This window comes from Callospermophilus lateralis, chromosome 6 (genome assembly GCF_048772815.1).
Source record: "Callospermophilus lateralis isolate mCalLat2 chromosome 6, mCalLat2.hap1, whole genome shotgun sequence".
NCBI lineage: Eukaryota > Metazoa > Chordata > Mammalia > Rodentia > Sciuridae > Callospermophilus > Callospermophilus lateralis.
In genome coordinates, this window is record NC_135310.1 from 35,077,767 (window position 1) to 35,102,854 (window position 25,088).

Here is a 25,088-nt window from a genome sequence, read left to right on the forward strand (position 1 = left end):
GACAAAAATTGGAAGCATTCCCTCTAAAAACTGGAACAAGACAGTGTTCATCACTTCTATTCAATATAGTCCTTGAAACTCTACCTAAACAGAGCAATTAGATGAAAGAAATTAAAGGAAAACAAATAGGAAAAGAACTCAAACTATCATTATTTGCTGACAACATGATTCTATAGTTAGAGGATCAAAAAAATTCCATCAGAAAACTTACAGAATTAATAAACGAATTCAGCAAAGTAGCAGGATATAAAATCAATACCCATAAATCAAATGAATTTCTATACATCAGTAGTGAATGCTCTGGAAGAGAAATTAGGAAAACTACCCCCTTCATAATAGCCTCAAAAAAAAAAAAAAAATACTTGGGAATCAACAAAAGACATGAAAGGCCCATCCAATGAAAACTACAGAACACTAAAGAAAGAAATTGAAGAAGACCTTAGAAGATGAAAAGATCTCTGATGCTCTTGGGTAGGCGAAATCAATATTGTCAAAATGGCCATACTATCAAAAGCACTATACAGATTCAATGAGATTCCAATTAAAATCTCATCATCATTCCTTATAGAAATAAAAAAAAGTAATCATAAAATTCATTTGGAAAAATAAGAGACACAGAATAGCCAAAACAATCCTTAGAAAGAAGAGTGAAGCAGGAGGCATCACAATATCAGACCTTAAACTATACTACAAAGCTATAGCAACAAAAATGGCATGATATTGGCATGAAAATAGACATGTAGACAAACGGTACACAGAGATAAACAAACACAAAAATAGTTATCTAATACTAGACGAAGGCACCAAAAACAAACATTGGAGAAAAGATAGTCTCTTCAACAAATGGTGCTGGGAGAACTAGAAATCCATATGCAGCAAAATGAAACTAAACCCTTATTTCTCACCATGCACAAAACTCAATTCAAAGTGGACCAAAGACCTAGGAATTAGACTAGAGGCCCTGTGTCTAATAGAGGAAAAAGTAGGCCCAAATCTTCATCACATCAGATTAGGCTCCAACTTCCTTAATAAGACTCCCAAAGTTCAAGAAGTAAAATCAAGAATTAATAAATGGGATAGACTCGGACCTGGGGTGGTGGCTCAGCAGTAGAGCACTCGCCTAGCACATGTGAGGTGCTGGGTTCAGTCTTCAGCACCACATAAAAATAAATAAATAAAATAAAGGTATTGAGTCCAACTACAACTTAAAAAAATAAAAATAAATAAATAAATGGGATAGACTCAAATGAAAAAGCTTGTAAGCAAAAGAAACAAACAATGAGGTAAACAGAAAGTCTACATTTTGGGAACAAATTTTTGCCACACATGCATCAGATAGAACACTAGTCTCCAGGATATATAAAAAACTCAAAAAACTTAACACAAAATAAACAGACAATCCAATCAATAAATGGGCTAAGGACCTGAACAGACACTTCTAAGAAGAAGGTATACATTCAATCAACAAATATATGAAAAAATATTCAACATCTCTAGTAATTAGAGAAATAAAAATCGAAACTACTCTAAGATTTTATCTCACTTCAGTCAGAATGGCAGTTACTAAGAATACAAACAACATTAAGTGTTGGCGAGGATGTGGCGGGAAAGGCATACTTACACACTGCTAGTGGGACTGCAAATTGGTGCAACCAATCTGGAAAGCAGTATGGAGATTCCTCAGAAAACTATACTCAAAGGATTTAAAATCAGCATACTATAGTAATGCAGCCACATCAATGTTTACAGCAGTTCAATTCACAATAGCTAAACTTTGGAAGCAACCTAGATGTCCTTCAATAGATGAATGGATAAAGAAACTGTAATACACACACACACACACACACAAACACACACACACGATGGAATATTACTCAGCATTAAAAAAGAATAAAACTATGGCATTTGCAGCTAAATGGATGAAGTTGGAGAATATCATGCTAAGTGAAGTAAACCAATCTCAAAAACTTATCTCTCTGATAAGTGAATGCTGATTCATAATGGGAGGTAGGGGGGTGGAATGGAGGAACTTTGGGCAAAGAGGAGGGAGGAGTGGGGAGGGGGCATGGGGAGCAGGAAAGATGGTGAAATGAGATGGACATTATTACCCTAGATACATGTATGATAGCACATATGGTGTGATGCTACATCGTGTACAACCACAGAAATGAAAAGTTGTGCTGTAATTGTGTACAATGAATCAAAATGCATTCTGCTGTCACATATACCTAATTATAATTAATTAATTAAAAATTTAAAAAGAAGATACTTAGAAAAAAAGGAAAAAAAGACACTGAAACTGACAAATATATTTGTGATTAAAACTTTTTAAAATTTTAAACTCAAGGGCTGGGGTTGTGGCTCAGTGGTAGAGTGCTTGCCTAGCATGCATGAGGCACTCGGTCCAATCCTCAGCATCACATAAAAATAAAATAAATATATTGTGTCCACCTAAAACTATAAATTAATATTTTAAAAAAATTAAACTCAATTATAAGGTTTAAAACTCAATAAGTATATTATGAATTAATATATCTACTGACTTTTATTCAGCTCTTGGTTGCTTTTGTGGGGATTTTGATGTTGTTCTTCTGACTTTTGTAGTACTGGGAAATGAACCAATGGCCTTGAGCATACTAGGCATGTACTCTACCACTAAGCTACATCCTCAGCCCCTTTTATTTTGAGACAGGGTTTCACTAAGTTGCTGAAGCTGGCCTTGAACTTGCAATCCTCTTGCCTCAGCCTCCCAAATAGCTGGGGTTACAGGCATGCTACTGAGCCCAGCTAGTCTGCTGGTTGGTCTTTTTGTTTGTTTAACAAGGGAAGAAAAAGGATAGCAACTATTTGTATTATTTGAAACAAATACTTTTGTCTCAAGTCTTTCATAATAAAATCTGGATTTGTCATGAGCTGAGTAATGAGACTTTGCTCAATGATGGACTACATATATGATAGTGGTCTCACAAGATTATTTTGTCCAGTGACACCACAGCCATGTTAGTTTGTGTATATATATTCCATGATGCTCACCCAAGCACAAAATTGCCTACTGAGGCATCTTTAAGGACTTATCTGTTGTTAAGTAATATATGATTGTATGTGATATATGCCTCCCTTGTTAATTATGGAAAGACACTGAACACAATTTATCTTTTTAAAACTGACTCAGAATAATCATTTATTATATGAGGTGCATACCAAGATTCAGTATTTGATATAGCACTTCTCTATAAAAATTTAGATAAAGTTTCAATTGATATCTTTGAATATTTAAAGTATTTTTAAAGGCAACTTAATAGTATTAACTAGTAAATAAGTAACAAAACAGTAATTTCCCACATCTCAAAAATCTCTAGTAATTATAAGATTAAAATTCTATGGAATTAGTGTTATAGCTCAGTGGTAGAGTGTTTGCCCAGAATGTGTGAAGCACTGGGTTTGATCCTCAGCTCCATATAAAAATTAATAAATAAAATAAAAGCATTGTGTTCATTACAACTAAAAAAATTTTGAAAAAAAAAATTATGGGCAAAGTAAAATAAGAATCAATCACTTCAACAAAAGAAGAACTGAATTCCACATTTAGGAAAGATACAACTAAAAACCAACTCTTTCCTTTGAATCTTGATTTAAATGTGGCTTGATAGTTAAGAACTGTGATTCTCTTAAGAGACTAGAGGTAATTAAATTAAAGCTCTCCAAAGTTCACACCGTGAAAAGCATACTAAACCATCCCATCTGCAGAATAGTGGCTCTCCACTGCAGACCTTGTCCATTCAACTTTCAGAGGCAGAGAAACAGCACCAGCAAACATTTTCCCATTTACTGAGTTTCTAACCACTTCACCCAGACTGCCTCCCTGAGAGACAAGAGAGCTGTACAGGCCCAGGTCAGCCCCTCACTGATGCTGGATCTTCCCCTGGAACCCATCCAGCCTGGGGCCAAACACATGGCAGAGCTGCACTGCTCCTCACCATACTCAAAGATTTTCTTTTGCTCACACATATGGACAGTTTATTTCTAATATAGTTCTATAGTCTAATATATGATCTTAATGTATCTTATGTTCTAATATTTAGAACATTCTAATATATTCACAATTCTAATATATATTTCTAGTAAAATAATGTCTTCATAAGTAAAATGCAACAAAAAAAATACAAAGGCCTTTTTGGCCAAACAGATCAAATGTCACCTGATAGCAACACTGCACCTACACTGAAGATGACACTGACACTGAGATTCTAATCATTTCAGGAGTTTTTCACTGTCAAGGATTCACCTTCCCATAATGTTCTCCAGTACTACTTTCCTCACTGCTCTGCCAAAGTTTCTATCAGAAAAAAATCTCCTGGCAGTTAACTCATAATTCCCACAGGCCAAAGAAAACTAAAGCAACCACAGTCAACAACCAGCAACCTGAGAATTTTAAGGTTGTTATCTACTACAGAAGACTGACTCAATTACCACTGTACTAAACATAAGAAGAACCCAAGCCACATACTAATTATCCTGTGTTTTGGGCACAAAAGCTATTACTATATTTATTGTAAGGTTTAAAGGGTGACAACAACCTCCTAGTTCTTGTACATTTCTATAAAAATCTCACTTCACAAAAATTAGTTAGAAGGCTGGAGATGTAGCTCAGTGGTAAAGCATTTGCCTAGTATGTGCAAATCCTTGGGTTCAAATATCCAGTGCTGTAAAAAACAAATTTGAAAAAACACCTAGTTATTAGTTCCTGGTTTGCAATAAATTTTACTATTTGTTCCTCAGTGTTATTTTAAAAAGCTATTATAAAAATCAGAAAATAAGTTGTCTCCAAATAAGGGATATGTTTCAAAGGTTTTGTAAAACAACATTTGTACATTGTTTTATGTTTTTAACTGCTTTCTTTCACACATTTCTTCTTTTGATATGTATAGCAACCCTATGAGATAAGCAAAAGGGTATTTACATCTACATTTTAGTCAAAGAAGCAATGTCAAAGTCATGCAAATAGAAAAATCTAATAACAATTCACAATATCCACTCAATAGATGAATGAATATAAAAACTGTGATATATACACATACACTCTGGAGTATTACTCATACATAAAGAAGAATGAAATTATGGTATTTATGGCATTTGCTAGTAAATGGAAATGGAGACCATCATGCTAAGCGAAATAAATGGATGGAAATGGATGACCATCATGCTAAGCGAAATAAACTAGACTCAGAAAATAAAATAAAATAAATAATAAATAAATAAATAAAAGAAACTTTAATAATCAAAACTTAAAATACAAGTTTTCTGTTTTTCCCACTATCCAACATTGCCTACATGTAAGTTGGAACTTGAGATTTGAAAATTCATCTTTCTAAAAAGTAATCTTATACATGGTGATTTGGAATCTAAACTAGCCACAAAAACATTTAGCTCATAAAGCCAAAGCTATCAAAAAGTGGTATAGCACTATATAGTTAAAAATGGTGGAGCTGGGGTTGTGGCTCAGTGGTAGAGGACTTGCCTACCATGTGTGAGGCATTGGGTTCAATTCTCAGTACCACATATAAATAAATGAATAAAATAAAGGTTCATCAGCAGCTGAAAACATATATATATATATATATATATATATATATATATATATATAAAAAATAAAGGTTCATCAACAACTGAAAACATATATAAAAATAGTTTTTTAAAAAAAAATCGTGTTTAGTGAACTGACCTGAGCCCCTAATATACATGAATAACATTTATCATTTATTTGGTAAGAAATATACTAAATCCTTCAGAAAAAAATATCCTGCTTGCATAAAGGACTGGTGGCTCTTCCCTATGTTCACTTGCAGAAGCAGCTGTCCTTTTTAAACCAGGAATGCAGGCCACAAACACATCTCCTTTGTTCTTTGTGGTCCCAATGGCCATTGGTCTCCTTATCATTAGAGATACAAGAATGTGGTATCTATAGAATACCATTTTCTCTGTCAATCAGTACATATTTAATTAAAGGTTTAACTATTTTCAACACTAACCTGGTAAGCTCCATGAGGGCAGGAATAATGCCTGTCTTCTTGTTCACCAATGGGCCCTCCCAATGTATAGCAAAGTGCCTAACCAATATCAGCAGCCAGTAAACATTTTTGTTAGATGAATAAATACTGCTGAAATTGGTAATGGCTCCAGAAGAATTGATGGAAGTTATTACAAACCATGAAATGACCTGGTCCATTATTTTCAAAAGTTAATAATAAACTATAGAGAGGCTAAAATGATATATGTCTTTCTGCGACAGTTTTGACAACACATTACCAAATTAAAAACCCAAATTCAAAAACACAACAAATAATCAAAGTGACATAATTTAATGGAAAAGAAGCTATATTTACTATTCACTGATTCTAAATACATGCTTATTTAATAAAGTACTTACTTTCATAATCATCTTTAATATCTATAGTAGCAAATGGCATGTTTATCAGAGAATCCACAGTACTGGCTTCAAATTCTTCTGACATTTCCTTTTTTCTTGACACATCTTCACTCTCACTGGAATTTATTCCTCCTTTAACACAAGAAGAAAAATACATTATTTAACTTACTTTTAAAACTCATATCCTAAACCAAACCAACTCAACTAGATGAATTAAATATAAATTAACATCTGTGTTTTAGTCAACTTTTTCACTACTGTACTAAAAAACTTGACAAGAACAATTTTAGAGGAGGAAGAGTTTATCTGGGGGCTCACAGTTTCAAATAGCAGGCTCCATTCCTTGGGGCACAAGGTGATGCAGGACATCATGGCGGAAGAGAGTGTCAGAGAAAGGGGCCAAGGACATCACATCAGAAGCGGAGAGAGCCTCCACTCACCAGTTACAAAATATATGACACAAAGGCACACCTCAATGCCCACCTCTTCCAACCATACCCTATCTGCCTTCAGTTACCACTCAGTTAATCTCCATCAGGGAACACACTGATTGGGTTAAGGTTCTCAAAATCCAATCACTTCATCTCTGAATGTTCTTGCATTTTCTTACACATGAGCTTTTGGCAGACACCTAATATCTAAACCATAACAATCTGTTAAGAGAAGTACTATTTGTATTCAAATATATTGTAAAACTACTTACATAAACATTATTTACACCAGATTCAATATTTTTATAAGTGTAATTTTACATTAAACAACAACCTTCTAAATCTTTAATCATTTTGTAAAGCACAGTATTCAACTCAGGGCTAGATGAAGAGAGTCAATAATTCTCAAGAGCTTTCATAGTTATACTTCCTTATTTCTTTTTTAAATGTTTTTAATAGTGCATTATAGTTATACATAATAGTGGGATTCATTTTGACATAATCATACATGCATGGAATATAATTTGCTCCATTTCAGTCTCCAGTGCTTCTACTTTGCTTCCCCTCTCCCGTCTCCTATTCTCCTACTCTATTCCTCCCCCTTCTTCGACTCTGCTGGTCTTCAATATTTCTAAAGTTACATTTTTTACATATCTTTGATAAACAAGCCAACAATATTTAGTCACTCTTTTCACATTTATTTTTAATAATGTCACTTATGTGTTTGGATTCTTTTTACCTTCCATAAAGATTTTTAAGTTGTTTCTCACCATTATTACACTTGACATTGGAAATCCAGCTAAAAATATGTAGCCCTAAATATGCAGTTTTGGAAACTCAATTGTGAGAAGCAAGTGATCTGACAGTTTCCCAAACAGCTCTCCCATGGTCATGCACTAATATTAAAGTCACATTTCACATTTGGTTTTCATTTTCTTGTTAAGGATAGAATACTCACATATTTTAGGTGGAGACTAAGGAGGAAAAGGCATCTGTTTAAATTTATAAAATTAATTGCTAATTTTATCAGTTGGTGATCTCCCCAGTACCACTATTCTCCACACCTTTATTGACACACAAATGTTATCTACAATAGATTGAACAGAATCCTGGGATATTTCATGTATTTATTAAAGGTTGATTTACCATTTGAAATGTTAATTTATTTCATTTCTTTCATTCTTTGCAAACTTTTGTTTTCAAACACAATACCTGCAAGACACTTTCCATTAAGGATATGGTTTACATATATAACATGTTGACTATGGTAATAGATTATAGTTAATATGTCTAACAAAATTATAAACTTTTATTGCAATTAAAGTCATTCTCATTGTTCTCTCTCTCTCTCTCTCTCTCTCTCTCTCTCTCTCTCACACACACACACACACACACACACACACACCAACATACCTGTTTGCTGTTTGTTGTTTAAAAAAAGCAACCCAAAAGAACTTTTTAAAAATGTTCAATGTCATAAAATAGTAGGAGCACTTTTTTTTTTTTTATTAGGGATGGAACTCAGGAGTACCTTACTACTGAGATACATTCTCACTCCTTTTTTATTTTTTATTTTTAGACAAGATCTTGCTAAATTGGCGAGGCAATCCTTCTATATCATCCTTTGAGTTGCTGAGATTATAGGCATGCAGTACTATTCCTAGCAGTAGTACATTCTTAAAATGTTATTTATACAGTTCAAATATTAGGAAGTATGAAAGGTTGGCACATTGTTTGATAAGCTTTAGTTTACTATAAGTCTTCTCATACACTCACAAATATTTTTAAAATATGAGAACAACTTTGTATTCTAAGCTTGCATTTTAAAAACATAAATTCAGTTTAAACTTAAAAGTTTAAATAGACCAATACATATCTTGAAACTTTGGGCAGAGGCAGCTACACATACAGGATCATCACTGCCTATGTACCTTCACTTGAAAAGTCTGCAACAAAAAAGTACTTGTAACAGGCATCGTGGTGCACATCTGCAATCCCAGCTATTCAGGAAGCTGAGACAGGAGGACCACAAGTTCAAGACCAGCCTGGGCAACACAGTGAGACTCTATCACAACATAAAAATAAAAAGGGCTATGTATTATAAAGCATCATATGGAGCCAAAGCAACGACAGAATTTTGCAGCATTCAGTCCCTGTGATCCCACAGGAAGGATTTCAAGAAAGTAGCACAGGCTGAAAGTAAGGCACACAGCACAGGACTGGAGTAGACTGTCTCCTGAGAGCGTAAGAGAGCTTCTATGAGAGCTCTTACAGTCTGGGATTTTAAGGAGTTTGGTCTTCTTTCTTCTTGTCTTATTTCCTCACAGCCCCCTTTTGATTAATAAGTGATTTATTACCATTTTTTAAATTTTGTATATATACAGCTATAAAGGACAGGGATGTAGCTAGGAGTTAAGAGCATCCCTGGGTTCAGAACTGCAAAGATAAATAAATAACATGAAAATAAAAATAAACAATGCTGAATGAAAATCACAACCAAAAGCAGTAAATCCAACTGTTGTTTTCCTTATTTATTCTCAATCTGAACATGTCTAAAGACATGAAATTGGCCCATCTAACACTGGCATTTCAATACTAGTTCCCAAGTCCATCTTTGAAATAGATATTCCCTGATTGGGTGGCTAGATTTACATTATTTTTCAAAATTCTGCAAAAACAATATGCATTCAGTTGAAGCTATACTTCAAATTTTGAATTCTGAACTCTTAGGGGGCCAGTGCTCGCTCCTGATGCCAGGCAATGACCGTGAGCCTCAGTTCACAGCCAGCCCACAGTCTTGTGAGGAAATAGGAGCTCTCTAAAGTGCACCTGCTGCCAGGGTTAGGTGTATTAAATACATTTTCCACTTACAATGGTTGCAACACCTGATCGCTTGTTGAGGATAACCCCATCATAAATTCAGGAGCAGCTATATAAGATGCTTGGCAATATGTGAGATAAATAATAAAACTGACTTCTTTTTTTTATTAACATATTTTGAAGGCAAGAAGATTTAAATACAATGATAAATTAAGACTTTTTGAATTAAAACATTCTTGAAATAGTTTAATCTTTAGTTTATCTTGAATTGTCAACAGTAAGAAAGCAAGTGCCCACTAGATCACTGTCTATATCAAGGAGAGAATCACACGGTGACATTGATGACAGCCATTCCATTTGAATGATTTAAGGAAGAACTGGAACTGTAATTCGGTTCAATTTCTAGTACTACCAGAATCACCTACGGATTTTTTTTAATATTCATTTTTTAGTTGCAGTTGGACTCAATATCTTTATTTATTTATTTATATGTGGTGCTGAGGATCGAACCCAGGGCCTCGCACATGCTAGGCGAGCACTTTACCACTGAGCCACAACCACAGCCCTCACCTAAGGATTTTTTAAAAATCATTCCAGACCAATTAAAGCAGAATGTCTGCATATCAGCCCAGCCCAGCAGCTGGCATTTTTTAAAAGTCCCACAACACATTATACATGGACATTTGTCCATTTTCTCTACTAGATTCTAAGCTACAGTGACCATATAATTTATCACTGAAAACAGGGAACTTTGGAAAGTGAAAGGGGGAACTTTCATAAATTCCACCCCATCAGTAAGTTTGGTCCCCTACTGTGAGCTCCCAGGTGCCCTATTTTACTCTCCTTTGATTCCTCCACTCCTGGCAGAGTTTAGCTCATGGTAGGTGCTCTATAAATTTTTACTGAATGACTGCACATATGCACACTGCATATACATGTGTATATACAATATATATACACATATATTAAAATTAATGATATAATTATAATTTATATATATATTCATATATGTATATAAGTGTGTGAGGTGTGTGTGTATGTATGTATGTGTGTGTGTGTGTATATATATATATGTATATATATATATACATATATATATAAACTACACATTTGGACGTGGTTAATAAAGCACTTGGGCTCCACTGCAATGCAGTTATCTCAATGCCCATGAAAACTAATTCCTAGTATTTCACAGTAGTCTCAGCACATCACAGCTTCTCTCATTTTCATAGGATGGATGGAGGTAAGGTACTACTATACTATTCCATTGTACATAAAAACAAAAACTAAGAAAAAGAAGAAAAACCAAGAGAAAAAAAAAGCATAATATGACTTGCTCAACATCTTTCACCATCTTATTAAATAAAGCACATTAAATTCAAATATAATATTGTATCAAAATTAACAGGAGTCAAGAACTTCAAATACAAACTCTCTTTTATTGTTAAAGAATTAAAACAATTTTTGTAAATATCATTTATTAACTGAAAAAAAAATGCCACTTACATGTAAAAGTCTTTAAAAAAAAATAAAACTACTGATCACTCTATTGAACAATGATTCTCAAACCGAATATCCGGAACCTTCCTCCAGTTCCCTAAGCTCTAGGGTTTGAGTAAAGGTTGACAGGTATAAATTAAATATATTTTTCCTTTCTACACCTTCTTTTACAGAAGGTATAAACCTTTTGCTTTTGAGAATTGCCTTTTAAAAAACCTACTCTCAAATAAAACATTTAAAAATATAAATTCATTGCTTTGACAGTTTTTAAGTCTCCTAAAACTTAACCTACCTATAATTAAAATAATTTTTTTACAAATCCAAATAAAAGTTGCATAAAATTTATTAATAACATAAAGATGAGGTGAAGCTGGTAAACTAATACCACCAACCAACAAACATAGACTTCAGGCCAGGCAGGGCTGGAGAATAACTTTAGAGAGTAAATAATTTAATTTTCACTACTATGCTACTATGATAGCTAATTAAGTAACTTGCACAGTGGTAAACTATCAGAATCAGGGGCTGGTATCTGAATCCAGTCACTGAGGCAGAAAGATGGCAAGTTCGAAGCCAGCCTGGGAAACTTAGGGAGACTTGTCTCAAATAAAAAATAAAAAGGACCGGGGATGTAACCCAGTGATAGAGCACATCTGAATTCAAACTCCAGTACTGTTAAAAAAAAAAAAAAAAAAATGTTAAAAAAAAAAGAAAATGTGGAACAACTTAAATGCCTAATGAATGGTATTGGCCAAATTATATTGCTATCTTGTGTGCATGCACAAACATGTAACAATGAATCCTACCATTATGTACAACTATAATGCACCAATTTTAAAAAATAGGAAAACCATTTACAACAAATATTGACTCTAAAAAGTGGATATAGGGACTGGGGTTGTAGCTCAGAGGTACTAGCACTTGCCTAGTAATGCACAAGGCCCTAAAATCAATCCCCACCACTGCTAAATAAATAAATAGTGGATATAAAACTACAAAACTGAATATGCTCTTAAGACTTATCCTTATTTGGGAAAAGGCAAAAGGAATGACTTAATCAAAGACCAACAGAGGAAAAAAAGGACAGATGATAGCTTATCCATTGTTATACAAACCTGTTTCCTATTGAGCGATAAACTACAACTGCATTAGGCAGGCGGACTCCAATCAATGTACTAAACACTCTGTATGTTCCCCATCACCAACAGAAAGGGGTAATGCCATCCATTCTAGCCTTGGCTTAGCTAGCAAACATAATATTATCTTACGTCTTGATAAACGTTGAAAGCTGTGTGAGTCAACAAAGAGCCTGACCATTCCCATCATAAAAAGGGAACAAAACGAATCTAAATTACTAGGGAGAAACAGAATACTACTATCTAAAAGAGAATGCAAGAAAACAGTAACCTCTACAAACATCTTTAAGTTTTTAACATGACTAAGGAAACCAGGCACTGTAACACAGGCCTGCAATCCTAGCAATTTGGGAAGCTGAGGGAGGAGATTGCAAATTGGAGGACAGCCTCAGCAACTTAGACCCTGTCTCAGAAGAAAAAATAAAAAGAACTGTGGATGTAGCTTAGTGATAAAGCATCCCTTGGCTACACACACACACACACACACACACACAGAGAGAGAGAGAGAGAAACATACACACACATACACACAAAAAAACAGAAAAGACATATATATGCTATCAGCATTAAACAAGGAAGTGAGTGAGTCCTATCTCAACAAACTCCTTCCTTTCTCTCATGCATATACCCCTCATCCTATAAATGCATCTATAAAACTGCATAACTTGGGCTCTAACCACAAGGTGAGAATCACTCCATCCGCAAGACAACTGTAAACATACACTAGTTAACGCCTATTTATATAACAAATTTTAATGTTTATATTTTTATACATGTATAATATAAAAATCTTGCAGAAGAGCCCTTTTTTCTAATTGCTTTTGGTTCTTTCCACTAGTTCAGTTCCTATAAAACGCTGACCCAAATTGGAAATTCATTCTGGGAGCTAAGGCAGACTTGGCGCCAGTTTTAAAAAGGTCATTTCCAAACCTGGAATAAAATCCCAAATGAAACAGTAAGGTGGTTCAGGTGTTTAATATCTATCACAGAAAATAAAATGACATTGCTGGGTTTTGTTTAGCACAAGAGCACGGTAGGATGGGATGTGCTGGGGAGAACTTTGTGCTAAGGGTCAAAAGATCAGAAAGAGGGAAACAAAAGCGAAAGTTCGGGATGGGTTCACCCCCACTCTTTCCTGCAGTGGTGCCTACAAGGGGTGCCCTGAAACGCTCCGCTACGAGCAGCGCTGCCCACCCGGTTGCACGGGGTTCCCGGTGCTACGGGGGTCTCCTAGAGAGAGGGAGAGGGCACTCGGAGCTGGCGGGCCCCGGGCCGCGCTCTCCCCGAGGCAGGACCGCCTAGGCTGAGCGCGGCACGGGCGCGCGCGTACGCGCTCGCGACTCCGGCAGACCCTGGCCCGCTGGGCAGCCCGCTCTCACCCGCTCCGGGGCGCTCCATGGTCAAGGGGCGAGAGGGTGGCGCGTCAGGGCCCGCAGCGGCGGGCTGACGCAGCGGCCGGGAACAGGGAGGCAGGCGGAGGCGGAGGCCGGGGCGGGGCTCGGGACCTGCCGGAGGCGCGCGGGGGCGGACTGCGGGAGTGCGGGCCGCGGCGGCCAGGCTTGCGGAGGCGCGGAGCCCCCCGAGCCGCAGCCCCCGCCGCAGCAGCACCTGCAGACGCTGCATGCCAGCCCCGGCGCCGCGACGAGCCGGAAGGGGCCGGCCCGGTTCTCCGGTGGTACCCGGATTGGGGCGAGCGACGCGGGCCGCGCTTGCGGAGGGCGGGGGAGCCGGGGCCGCGACCCCGGGGCCACCGCAAGCTCCGGGCCCGCTCTGCTGCCAGGCTAGTCGCAGCCAGCCCTCCCGAGACCGGTGGCCGCTGGCAGCCGCTGGCAAACCTCAGTTATTTCCTGTGGCGCGGCCTTTCCTGTCCCACGCTTTGAGGGGCAAGATTGGGACTTGGCTGGGAGCATTCCTGACCCGCTGTCTCCTGAGAACCCCTGTGTTTGGTTTTGCAAAGAGCTTTGAAAACAGTACTGATTGCAAAATATTTGGGAAAAGCGAGATGTACAAGAACGAGACCTTACACATCTGTATGTTGAAGGTATTTTACAGGCTTTGTTTTTTGTTTTTTTTTTTTAAACAAAGCCAAATTGGGACAAAGACTGAAATTTTTAATAAGGGTTCTTTACCTAAAAATTAAATGGAAATGCACTGGTTTTTGCAGAACAAGGTACTGATGTGAGTAAAATGGGAGAAAAGGAAATTTACTTAGTGTAAAATAATGATAATAATATTAATAATCATCCCCTTGCAACAGAATGCTACTAATGTTACTGGATTTTTTGTTTTGTTTGCTTTTGGTATCGGGGATTGACCTCAGAGGCACATTACTACTGAGCTACATCCCCAGTCCTTTTTTTTTTATTATTATTTATTTTTTATTTTGAGATAGGATATCCCTAAATTGCTGAGGCTGGCTCTGAATGTCATTCTCATGCCTCAGCCTCCTGTAGCCTAGTCCGGAGAGCAGGCCTACTGGGTTTCTTTTTGGTGGTGTTGGGGTTTTTTTTGTTTTGTTTTGTTTTGTTTTGTGGGTTTTTGTTTGTTTATTTTTGTTTTGTTTGGTACCAGGGATTGAACTCGGGGAGAGCCACATCCCCAGACATTTTTTATATTTTATTTAGAGAGGGTCTGGCTGAGTTGTCAAGGCTGTCTTTGAACTCAGGATCCTCCTGCCTCAGCCTCCCCAGCTGCTTGGATTTTAGGCATGCGCCACCCCACCGGGCTTCTTTTTGTTTTTAATGTAAAGAAACCCATCCGGGAACAAGAAAAATTAATTAGGATAGCCCTTTACCAACAATAATGCCCCCTTTGTCCCCTTGATCCTCATTCTGGGGATTGAATCTAGGGGCACTCTACTACTGAGCTGCAACCCTAGCACTTTTTATTCTTTATTTTGAGACGGTCTCACTAAATGGCTCAGGCTGCCCTCTTACTGGTATCCTCCTGCTTGAGCCTGCAGAATTGCTGAGATTTCAGGCCTCAGCTGCCATCATTCAGGGAACAATATACGCTAGTCCTGAGTGCACCCTGCAATGGGGATGGAAACAAAAACCCCTGTGCAACCACGATAGTTGGCCCAAAGACCACATACTAGCCAGACTTGTAGGCTCATACCTTTAATCCCAGTGACCAGCTTGGATTTATTAAGGCAGGAGGGATTATTAATAAACTTCAGGTGCCCATGTAACCCAGTAGAAGAACTTACCTAGCATGCTGTGGGCCCTGGGTTCCATTCCCAACATCTGAAAAAAAATTAAAATTAAAAATAATTATACAGGAGCAACTTTCTGCCCTCCCCTTTTCTGCCTAAAAGTAGAACATAAATTTCCCTTTGTAAAGGTTCCTTAATTCATAAATTTCCATTTTTAAAAGCATACAGCCCTCCCATGCCAAGAAGTAGAAAACACCTTACCTACAAAAGAAACCCTACTAAACCAACTTTCATTTACCATACATTTCCCACTCACTTTCCCACAATTTACCCCCCCCATCCCCAACCCCTTTTCCCTTTGTCTAGTTCCTTTACTTTCTCACCCTAAGGCTCTAGATCTAACTGTCTTTTGGAATTTTTTACATCTTTCCTGTGCATCACCTATGTGTATTCATAAATAATCCTTTTCTCCTGTTTTTATGTCCATTTAATCTGCATGTCCCAGCCACTGAACCGAGAGGGCAGGGGAAAGGGTGTTTTCCTCCCCTACAAGGTATACCAAGAGAAATATGAGAATTTCATTCTCTATCTAAGCAGAAATATCAGCCTGAGTGCTACCCATTGTCCACCACCAGTTGTATGAATATAGAGTCTTAGGCAATACCTCTCATGTGGAGGAAAATTTGAATTACTCAAATCCTTAAAATGAGTTTTAACAGAGCTTCTTTGAAAAAGGACTGGGGCAGGGACAGTAAAAGGTAAGACTTGAACATCTTATTGTGCCAAAAAGCAGACAAATGGAGACTATCAAAACCAAAGGAAATATCTTGAAAACAGCTTTCTATGAGTGAATGGGAGACTATCTGACTCAAAAGAAGAGCAAAGCCAGGGGTATGGTGATGCACACCAATAATCCCAGTGATTTAGGAGGCTGGGGCAGGAGGATTTCAAGTTCAAAACCAGTGCCAGCAACTTAGTTAGGCCCTAAGCAGCTTAGGGAGACCTTATCTCAAAATTAAGAAAAAAAAAAAAAAAAAAAAGGACTGGGAATGACGCCCTACAGCAAAACAGCCCAGGTTCAATCCCTAGTATGAAAAAAATAATTAATTAATTAAAACTAATTATTATAACACATTCAATATATAAGACCTAAGAACCCATACTTGTATCTTTCTTTCTTTTTTTTTTTTTTTTCTTCTTGTACCAGGAATTGGACACTCGGCCATTGAGCCACATCGCCAGTCCTATTTTGTATTTTATTTAGAGACAAGGTCTTGCTGAGTTGCTTAGGGCCTCACTAAGTTGCTGAGGCTGGCTTTGAACTCATTATCCTCCTGCCTCAGCCTACTGAGCCACTGGGATTATAGGCATGTGCCACTATGCCCAGCCTTGTATCATTTTTAATACTCAAAATATGAGGAAATGAACAAGCATTGGACATGACTATTACACCAACTCCTTAGTCACTTACTTTGAGAATTGATAACTAAAGGGAAAGAATTAAGTATTTACTTGGCTTTTTAGGAAAAATGGTAGTAAGGGAAAACTGGTTTTAACAGAAGACTGTCCAATAATAAATGTCAAGTTCTTTGTAAAAATAAAAATCTTACAAGGATTGTTAAATTTCTGTATTAGTGCTGATTTCCTCTAACCTTAACATAGTCTCTGCACCACTTAACAGTAATAAAATGTGGTTTGTTCACCATATCAGTAAACTGAAGTGGCTTATTGCTGTTATAGGAGATCAGGGCTGTGGTCAAGACCAGCTGGAACTGTCAGTGACCTCTGGGGAACAGTGCCTGGCCTTACCCTGTGCCTGAGTTAGGTGGGCTTTTATACACCTGTGCCCACCCTGACTATCCCTACCACATTTTTCTGCTCCCCACATTATACATTATGTCCCTTGAAGGCAGAAACTATATTTTAAACTCTTTGTATTCCTAAGTGCATGGAAGTTGTTCAATGACTAGTTTAATGAATAAGTAAAACATTTATAAGCACCATATCTGTTTATTTAGTGCTCAGAATTATCAAAAAAGAAAGCAACATACCAAAGTAAATTTCAAGGAAGGAAAGAAGTGGGGAAGAGAGGAAATTATTAATAACATCTTAAAGCTTATAGCTCTAGTGCAAAGCTAAAAATTAGCTGACATTAACATCTAAATCCTGATATTTGATACCTAACCACGCCAAGATTACAGTCCCTTGTGAAATCCCTCTAAAATGCATCTGGGTTCCAACCAGTGCCTGGCATCCCTGATAAAGCATTTCAAGCTGCCACCCATTACCAGTCCCTGCCTCATTGAACTCTGCTGGTCCATTTTGGCATCAGAAAGCCTTCTGTCCTCACCAGAGATCATCTGCCTGTTGATTCACCAGACCACAGTGGAGTCTAGGATAATCTCTTGAAAATGGGGGAAAAAAAAATCCTCCCTATACCTTACAGTCTGTTAGCAGCAGGGCTGGGTGGGAGATAACACAGGACATTATTTGGACCTCTAAGAGTTAGAATTCACTGAAACAGTAAGTTCCTTTACATACACAGCCCTTTTCTCCCCAGAGCATGATGTACACTGCCAAGATAACTGGACCTGAAGGGTTCAGCGTTGAGCTACCACATTGTTCCTGTACCATGACCCATCTCTGACCTTCAGGGCTTGTTGCTAAATTGACTCATTCCTCCTGACAGATTACTTTCTGTATGGCAAACTCTCTGTTCAGGTTTTTCTCTTTTTTGATCTAGTCCTGATCCCGAGAATTTCTACCAAAACAGTTGGCCTTGTTTTAATTTTTATCCTAGGAGGAGATTCCTTGGTGCCTCATTTAAACTAGAGCTGCATATGGTTTCAAAAGAGGGTGAAGTCATGCAGTTTTATAAGATATTGTCAAATATCAGTACAAAGCCATCTAGGATCCTTGGTAATTCAGGGTGACTCTAGATGACATTTCATTTTATTGGAGGGGGAGCATTAAAACATGTATAGTTTTCAACTAGTATTTTAATATAACATTTTTATACTCATCTTAAGGATTTTATTATCAGAGCCAAAGACACTATATTCCTTTGTCATAGCATCTATGGTGAGTAACATTCTTAAGAAACCATTACCCTTTTGTGTCTGTGTGCACCTAGATACTGAGGGTTAAATTCAGGATCTCATGCTTCGTAAGCATCTGTTCTGCAACTGATACACCCCTGGCCTCTATTCCTATTTAGTAATAGATTTATTTCAATAGTCAGACACAGTTAAATGATTTAATAATATTAAGGTTTTTTTTTAGTACCAGGGACTAAACCCAGGAGTGCTCTACAACTGACCTACATCTCTAGTCCTTATTTATTTATTTATTTATTGTGACAGAGTCTCCCTAAATTAATTAGGCTAGCTTTGAATATGCAATCCTCCTGCTTAGACTCCTGAGTCCCTGGGATTACAGTCTTATACCATCAATGCCCAGCTAGGATTCAATATTTTAAGTTATTTTAAATAGTTTTTATTACAAATCTAAAATTCTGTTTTTTAAGTAACTTGTGTTGTTTTTTAAAATTTTTAAATTCAGAAAACCTCATGGAATAAAATTAAAAGTTATCTATGAGCTGGGTGTGGTGGCGTATGCCTGTAATCCCAGTGTCTTGGAAGGCTGAGGCAGGAGGATCATGAGTTTAAAGCCAAGCCTCAGCAATAAGCACTAAGCAACTTAGTGAGACCCTGTCTCTAAATAAAATATAAAATAGGGCTGGAGATGTGGCTCAGTGGTCGAGTGCCACCAAGTTCAATCCCTGGTAACAAAAAAAAAAAAATCGTTATCTATGAAAGGGAGTGTAGTTCAGTGATAGAGCATTTGCAAGTATGTGCAAGGCCCCGGGTTTGATCCCTGCCCAACTCCCCCCCACACACAATTTATAATATATCAACTAGAAGAAACTAGAAATATATCTCACTAGATACATATGAAGATATATATATATATGTACTCCTATAGCGTATATTTTATAAAAATAGAGTTGTGTTTGTATTAGTTAGGGTTCTCTAGAGGAACAGAATCAAAAGGAAGTATAATTATAAAAAGGGGATTTATTAGGTTGACTTACACAACCAGAAGCTTGATAGTCCACAATGCCCAGTTGCAGGCTGGAGAGCTAAAGGAACCAATAACTGCACAGTTCAAGAGACTGAAGCCCCAGTAAAAGAGGGCTCAGTGGTACTACCCTAGTCTGAGACCAAAGGCTTCTGGAAACTCACTGGGGAATCACTGGCAGAGTCCACTTTGGAAGAGTGAAGAAGGGAGAGTCTGATATCCTTAAGGATATCCTACTATCCTTAATAGTAGCAGCAATCAAGAACCGGTTCAGGAAGAATCCAGCTTGCAACTGCTACTGCTTCCTAGTTCTTTTAATTTTTATATCATCCAAGCCATGATTTTATTGGATGGTGCTGCCCACGCTTAGGGAGTGCCACCATTTCAGTTGGCTCTCCCACATGCCAATCATTCATAGACACACCCTCATTGACACACCCAGAAACTTCAGGATCACTGGTATCTCTTAATCCAATCAAGTTGACAAGTCAAATTAACCATTACAATGTTGCATATGACATTGTAATCTATTTTCTCTCATCAACAAGTTTCTAATCTCATTAAGCATTTTTCTACATCATTATCTCAATCCTGCATATCAAATTTTCACATAAATGTACTAATCAACTACCTAGTGATTACAGTAGTAAATTTAAATCTTATTTAAATTTGTCTGCTTGTCTTTTCTTTTTTTTTTAAATTTGGTACTGAAGATTGAACCCATGGGTGCTTTACTACTGAGCTACATCTGCAGCCCTTTTTATTTTTTGTTTTTGCGACAGGATCTCACTAAATTGTTTAAGGCCTCACTAATTTGCTGAGGCTGGCCTCAAATTTACGATTCTCCTGTCCCAGTCTCCTGAGTCACTGGAATTTCATGTGTGCACCATCTTGCCTGACTGTTTGTTTTTTCATTATTAAAAATAACTCTATGATTAATATTCATTCTGTAACTCTTTGAAAATATTTTATTATTTCCTTAAAATCAAATTCCCAGAAAGAGGCTTGATAAGTAAAAAATTATGAATCATTGTAAGGTTTTTGAAACATTGCCAAATTATCCACCAGAAATTCATGCAAAGTTACATACTTATAGGCAATTTTGAAAGATTTTGAAAATTTACCATTTATAAACTCTTCCCTCATTTTTCATTTACCAAGTAAAAATGATTATTTTATCTCATATTTATTTGGCTATTAATGAATCTGAACATTGACTTGTTAGGTCTCAGAAAAATGATACCCGAAAAATATGCTACCTTAAACTTCAAAACAAGAACACATGGGAGCAACAAATGTAGAAGAGGATTTTCTCTGAAGTTCCCTTATCCAAAGACCAGATCCACCACATGCTCTCACTGTAATGCTCTGCCTCACTACAGGCCCCCAAGCATGGACTGAAACTCCTGAAACAGTTATTGGACAGGGGTCTAAGGAGGCCCTCCAAGAGGGCAGGGGAATCTTGACTTGGTTCAGATGGGCTCTTGATTTATGCTGTTGAAAAGAATCTTAGGGACTGGGGGTATAGCTGAGTTGGTAGAGTGCTTACCTCTCATACACATGACCCCAGGTTCAATTGCTAGCACCCTCCCCCCAAAAAATAGGAGGGAGGATTTTAGGACATTTTGAAAGTAAGAAATAATCAAAGATTTGTCAAAGACATCACAAAAGCAAGGTGCATGAGTAGTGATGCATCTAGGGTTGACTCCCTCACTAAATATAGAGTTTTCCTGGGAAGGAAAGTGCAGATTCCCAGGCAAGCTTTTGTGAGAACTGAATCCCATGTCAATCATTCGATATTTGGGATTCCATATTTCTTCTTGCTTAAGCAATCTAGCCATAATCCATTTTGCACATATTGAATCTCATGGCATTTAAATTGATTATGCATTTATGCTTTTGTTTTAATTGATCTGAAACAAATATATGCTGGAGGTTTTGTTCATCTAGCTAAACAGACAAGCATGGCTAGTCATGCTCATAAATCTGGGTCTCTATCTAGTAATGATGTCTTTTTGCACTCTCTCTCTCTCAGCCCATCTATCTCAAAACCATGAGTCAAAAATAAATCGTTCCTCTTTTAATTTGATTACCTCAGGTATTTTGCCACAGCAAGGGAATGCTAACTAACACACCTGGCCACAAGTCCTTATATATTTGTAAAGTCTCATGATTATTAGGTATTTCTTTGTATTTATATCCTCTTAATATACACCCATATTCAATATGTCCATGCTTGATTTATTCCTTATCAGTACATTACACATCTTAGTTCATTTGTCCTAATCTTTTATTTTTTATTTATTTATTTATTTTTGGTACTGGGAATTGAATTCAGGGGTACTCAACCACTGAGCCACATCCCAGACCTATTTTGTATTTTATTTAGAGACAGGGTCTAACTGAGTTGCTTAGTGCCTTGGTGTTGCTGAAAATAGCTTTGAACTCACAATTCTCCTGTCTCAGCCTCCCAAACTGCTGGGATTATAGGTGTGTGCGACCACGCCCAGCTGTCCTAATCTTTTCTTCAATAATAGATGTGGACATTCTGTAACAATATAGCTAGTGAACATTATAGATCTCTAATGCAATCTGTATTTAATCTGCTGCTATTTTACCAAACTTTGTAACTCATTTTGAATTTCAACTTGGCATCAGAACACCTCCAGGAAATTCAGCCTTAACTTCTGGGTTTAATTTATTCCTCCTAGGGGTGAATAGCTTTGATTCTGTTTCCAAGGTAACAATAAAAGTGAAAGGTTGTTTACCTTCTTAGTCCTAAGATCTGTACTTTTACCACCTACTTAGATCCTTATTAAGTAGACTCCTTTGCTTAGAATATGTATTTTTATTCCTTATCACTCTTCTTAATTCCTTAAAAAAAAAAAAGACGACAAAGAAGAAGAAGAAGAAGGGGGAAAAAACTGAAGCAAACAGCCAAAGGATTTTTTTTTTTTTTGGTCTATGTACTTACTTGAAGGTCTCAGCACCAAGTCCATTATCAGGTCCAATGAATGTTCTCACTCTTCTCTCCCTGGAGTTTCTTGTGGCCACTCTGCCATCTCAACTTCCCCAGCAAATATCCACAAGAAAGCACTGCTTTCCTTTCCTATCTCTGAGACCCTTGCCATAGATGTAACAGGTAGAGTGACAAACTGTCCCAGTTTGTCCTGGACCTTTCAGTTTTAGCACTATGTCGCAAGAAACCCTTCAATTCCACATAAACAGAGGCAGTTATCAACCAATTACAGATCAAGAGAAATAAAATAATAGGCCCAAAGGGTAAAGATTTCAATAGGCTGAGAGCCAGGAAAGGCTTGGAAAAGGAAGTAATATTTGAGACCAGTTTGACAATAAGTGGATTAAGAGCACTGAAGCATCAGGGATAAATACATTCCAGAGTTGCGGAGGCAGGACTGTGCAAGTAGGTGCAAAAGAGAGTGGGCCTACCAGTTCAGCTATGTCAGGTGGCAAATGGCTGGGAGATAAAACTGGAAATTTACGTTGGAACCAAAGTATAGAAGAGCTTAGATGCCAGGCTGAGCAATTGGGACTTTATTACCTAAGAACTGGAAATATCAGCTAGGCATTGTGGCACATACCTGTAATCCCAGGGACTCTGGAGGCTGAGGCAGGAGGATCCCAAGTTTGAGGCTGACTTGGTCAACTTAGCTGGGCCCTGTCTCAAAAATAAAAAGGGCTAGAAATATAATTCAGTGGTAGAGCACTGTAGGTTCAATACTTAGTATAGAAGAAGGAGAAGGAAACGAAAGAGAAGTGGGAGGAGAATTGGGATCGTTGGAGAACTCTGACCTTGGAACTGGCATAGTGAAGGATGAATCTGAAAGACACATATTTCAGGTCTGTGCAGGATTTATTGGCGAGGGTAGAGAATTGATGCCCCAAGTCCAGTTAGTTCACTGTGATGCTGCAGTGAGGGACAGAAAGGTATTGGTCTACAGATAAAATAAAAGTGATAGATTTAAAAGATTGCAAGACAATAGTGAGTGGAACTCAGCAATGGATAATGTGGAGAGAGAGAAAATGGGTTGTTTGTTACCAGTATATTAAAACTTGGGCTAAACTGAGTGCTCCTGGAGTAGCCCAGAAAAACAGAATAAGAAACTGGAGAAAGAAAGGAGCGAGTTCAGTGAGTAAGATAGCAGAGAGTGCTGGCCAGTGGGGTCCTTCCCTGACCTCTCAGACATTTTCAGTAAAGGCAATAATGAAATTTACCAATCTTGGTGCTATTATTATGGAAAAGGAGAGGGCTGAGGAACAGAAACATCAAAGGACTGCTATGCCTGAGGGTTTGGAGTTTCCTATGATTGTAAAAATTCAAAGAAATCTTAAGGAGATGGTTGGATAGGAAGACACTAAGGCAATTTGAAATTTATAAGTGTACACACAATCACTGAAACTATGGGTGCAAATGAGGCCACCCAGGAAGGTGATATACAGAATTAGAAAATTAGGGGGCTCTGTGGATGGAATGCTCTCAACCATCTTTGTGATAACAATCTGAATCCTTCTTTAATATACTTCATCAATTAATTTATTACATACTAATTTACTTATTGCATCTCTTCTTTACTGGATAAGAATAAGAAATATCCACTGGTAGAATATTGGCATCAAGAACATTGATTTTTTTTTCTTTACCTTCAGCCAATGTATAAGGGACCATTTACTTATTATGAGATACATGCTAGTTTGTATTGCTACTAAGACAATGATGTCTTTTATTGCTGATTTTGAGACAATTGCTGTTTCTACACACCAAAGAATTTAATGTTCATGACCACATTTTGAGCAAATGCCAGGCTGGCAGATTAGTCTTAACAACTCTAATTAGGTTTCTTGAAATTGCTTAGTGCTAGGGATTCGTTTCTCATTAGATTATCTTGCAATATTTCTTTCTGTCTATTTTTGGCATCATGTAAACCATCATCTTACTTTCCAATAGACCATTTCCTTCATGATTTGTCCTTGTTGTTATTCTCTAGTACCCTTGTATAATACTAAAATAAAAGTGTTAAAAACTATATCAAATCCCTTTTTTTTAAAGTCATCCAGGTTATATATTCTTCTTTGTTGGTTTCATTGTCATGCCAGAAAGTAGCAATGCAGTTGGTTTACACTTCCCACTGTTGGGGCTGAATGTGTGTGTAGCTCAGTGGCTCTTGCCTAGTATGTGCAAGACCCTGGGTTCAATCCCCAGCACAACAAAAATAGTAAATAAACAAAAATAAATAAGTAAATGAACTTGTCATTCTCCATTTTAATGTGTGTTCTCACTAATTTCTTAGGGCCTTGCTAAATTGCTGAGGCTGGCCTTGAACTTGTAATCCTCCTGCCTCAGCTTCCAAATTGCTGGGATTACAGGTATGCACCACCATGTCTGGCTTCCTCAAAGTTTAATGTTCCTCATCAGTAAACGTGTCTGTTTCAGAGTCATTAGTATCATTTGGCTTTGCTTTAATGCTCTACAAAAACTGGTAAGAGTGTGAAATTTTGAGCTCAATATAATGACTTGGGGC

The 25,088-nt window shown here is 37.3% G+C and overlaps 1 protein-coding gene and 1 non-coding gene across 3 annotated transcripts in view; both read right to left on the reverse strand.

Annotated features, from left to right (window-relative positions):
* The window catches only part of Akap7 (A-kinase anchoring protein 7), a 124,280-nt gene extending 110,338 nt beyond the window's left edge, over nucleotides 1-13,942 (reverse strand). For both annotated transcript variants that reach the window (XM_076859738.2, XM_076859739.2), the window contains exons 1-2: nucleotides 13,694-13,942; nucleotides 6,428-6,559 (exon numbers count right to left, since the gene is read on the reverse strand). In XM_076859738.2, the coding sequence (XP_076715853.2) occupies nucleotides 6,428-6,559; nucleotides 13,694-13,937 (376 nt within the window). In that variant the 5' untranslated portion in view covers nucleotides 13,938-13,942. The remainder of the gene's footprint in view (nucleotides 1-6,427; nucleotides 6,560-13,693) is intronic.
* Trnaa-agc (transfer RNA alanine (anticodon AGC)) lies at nucleotides 10,168-10,240 on the reverse strand. The gene has a single exon. It is a non-coding gene; the product is annotated as a tRNA-Ala (tRNA).
* Nucleotides 13,943-25,088: the final 11,146 nt, after the last annotated feature.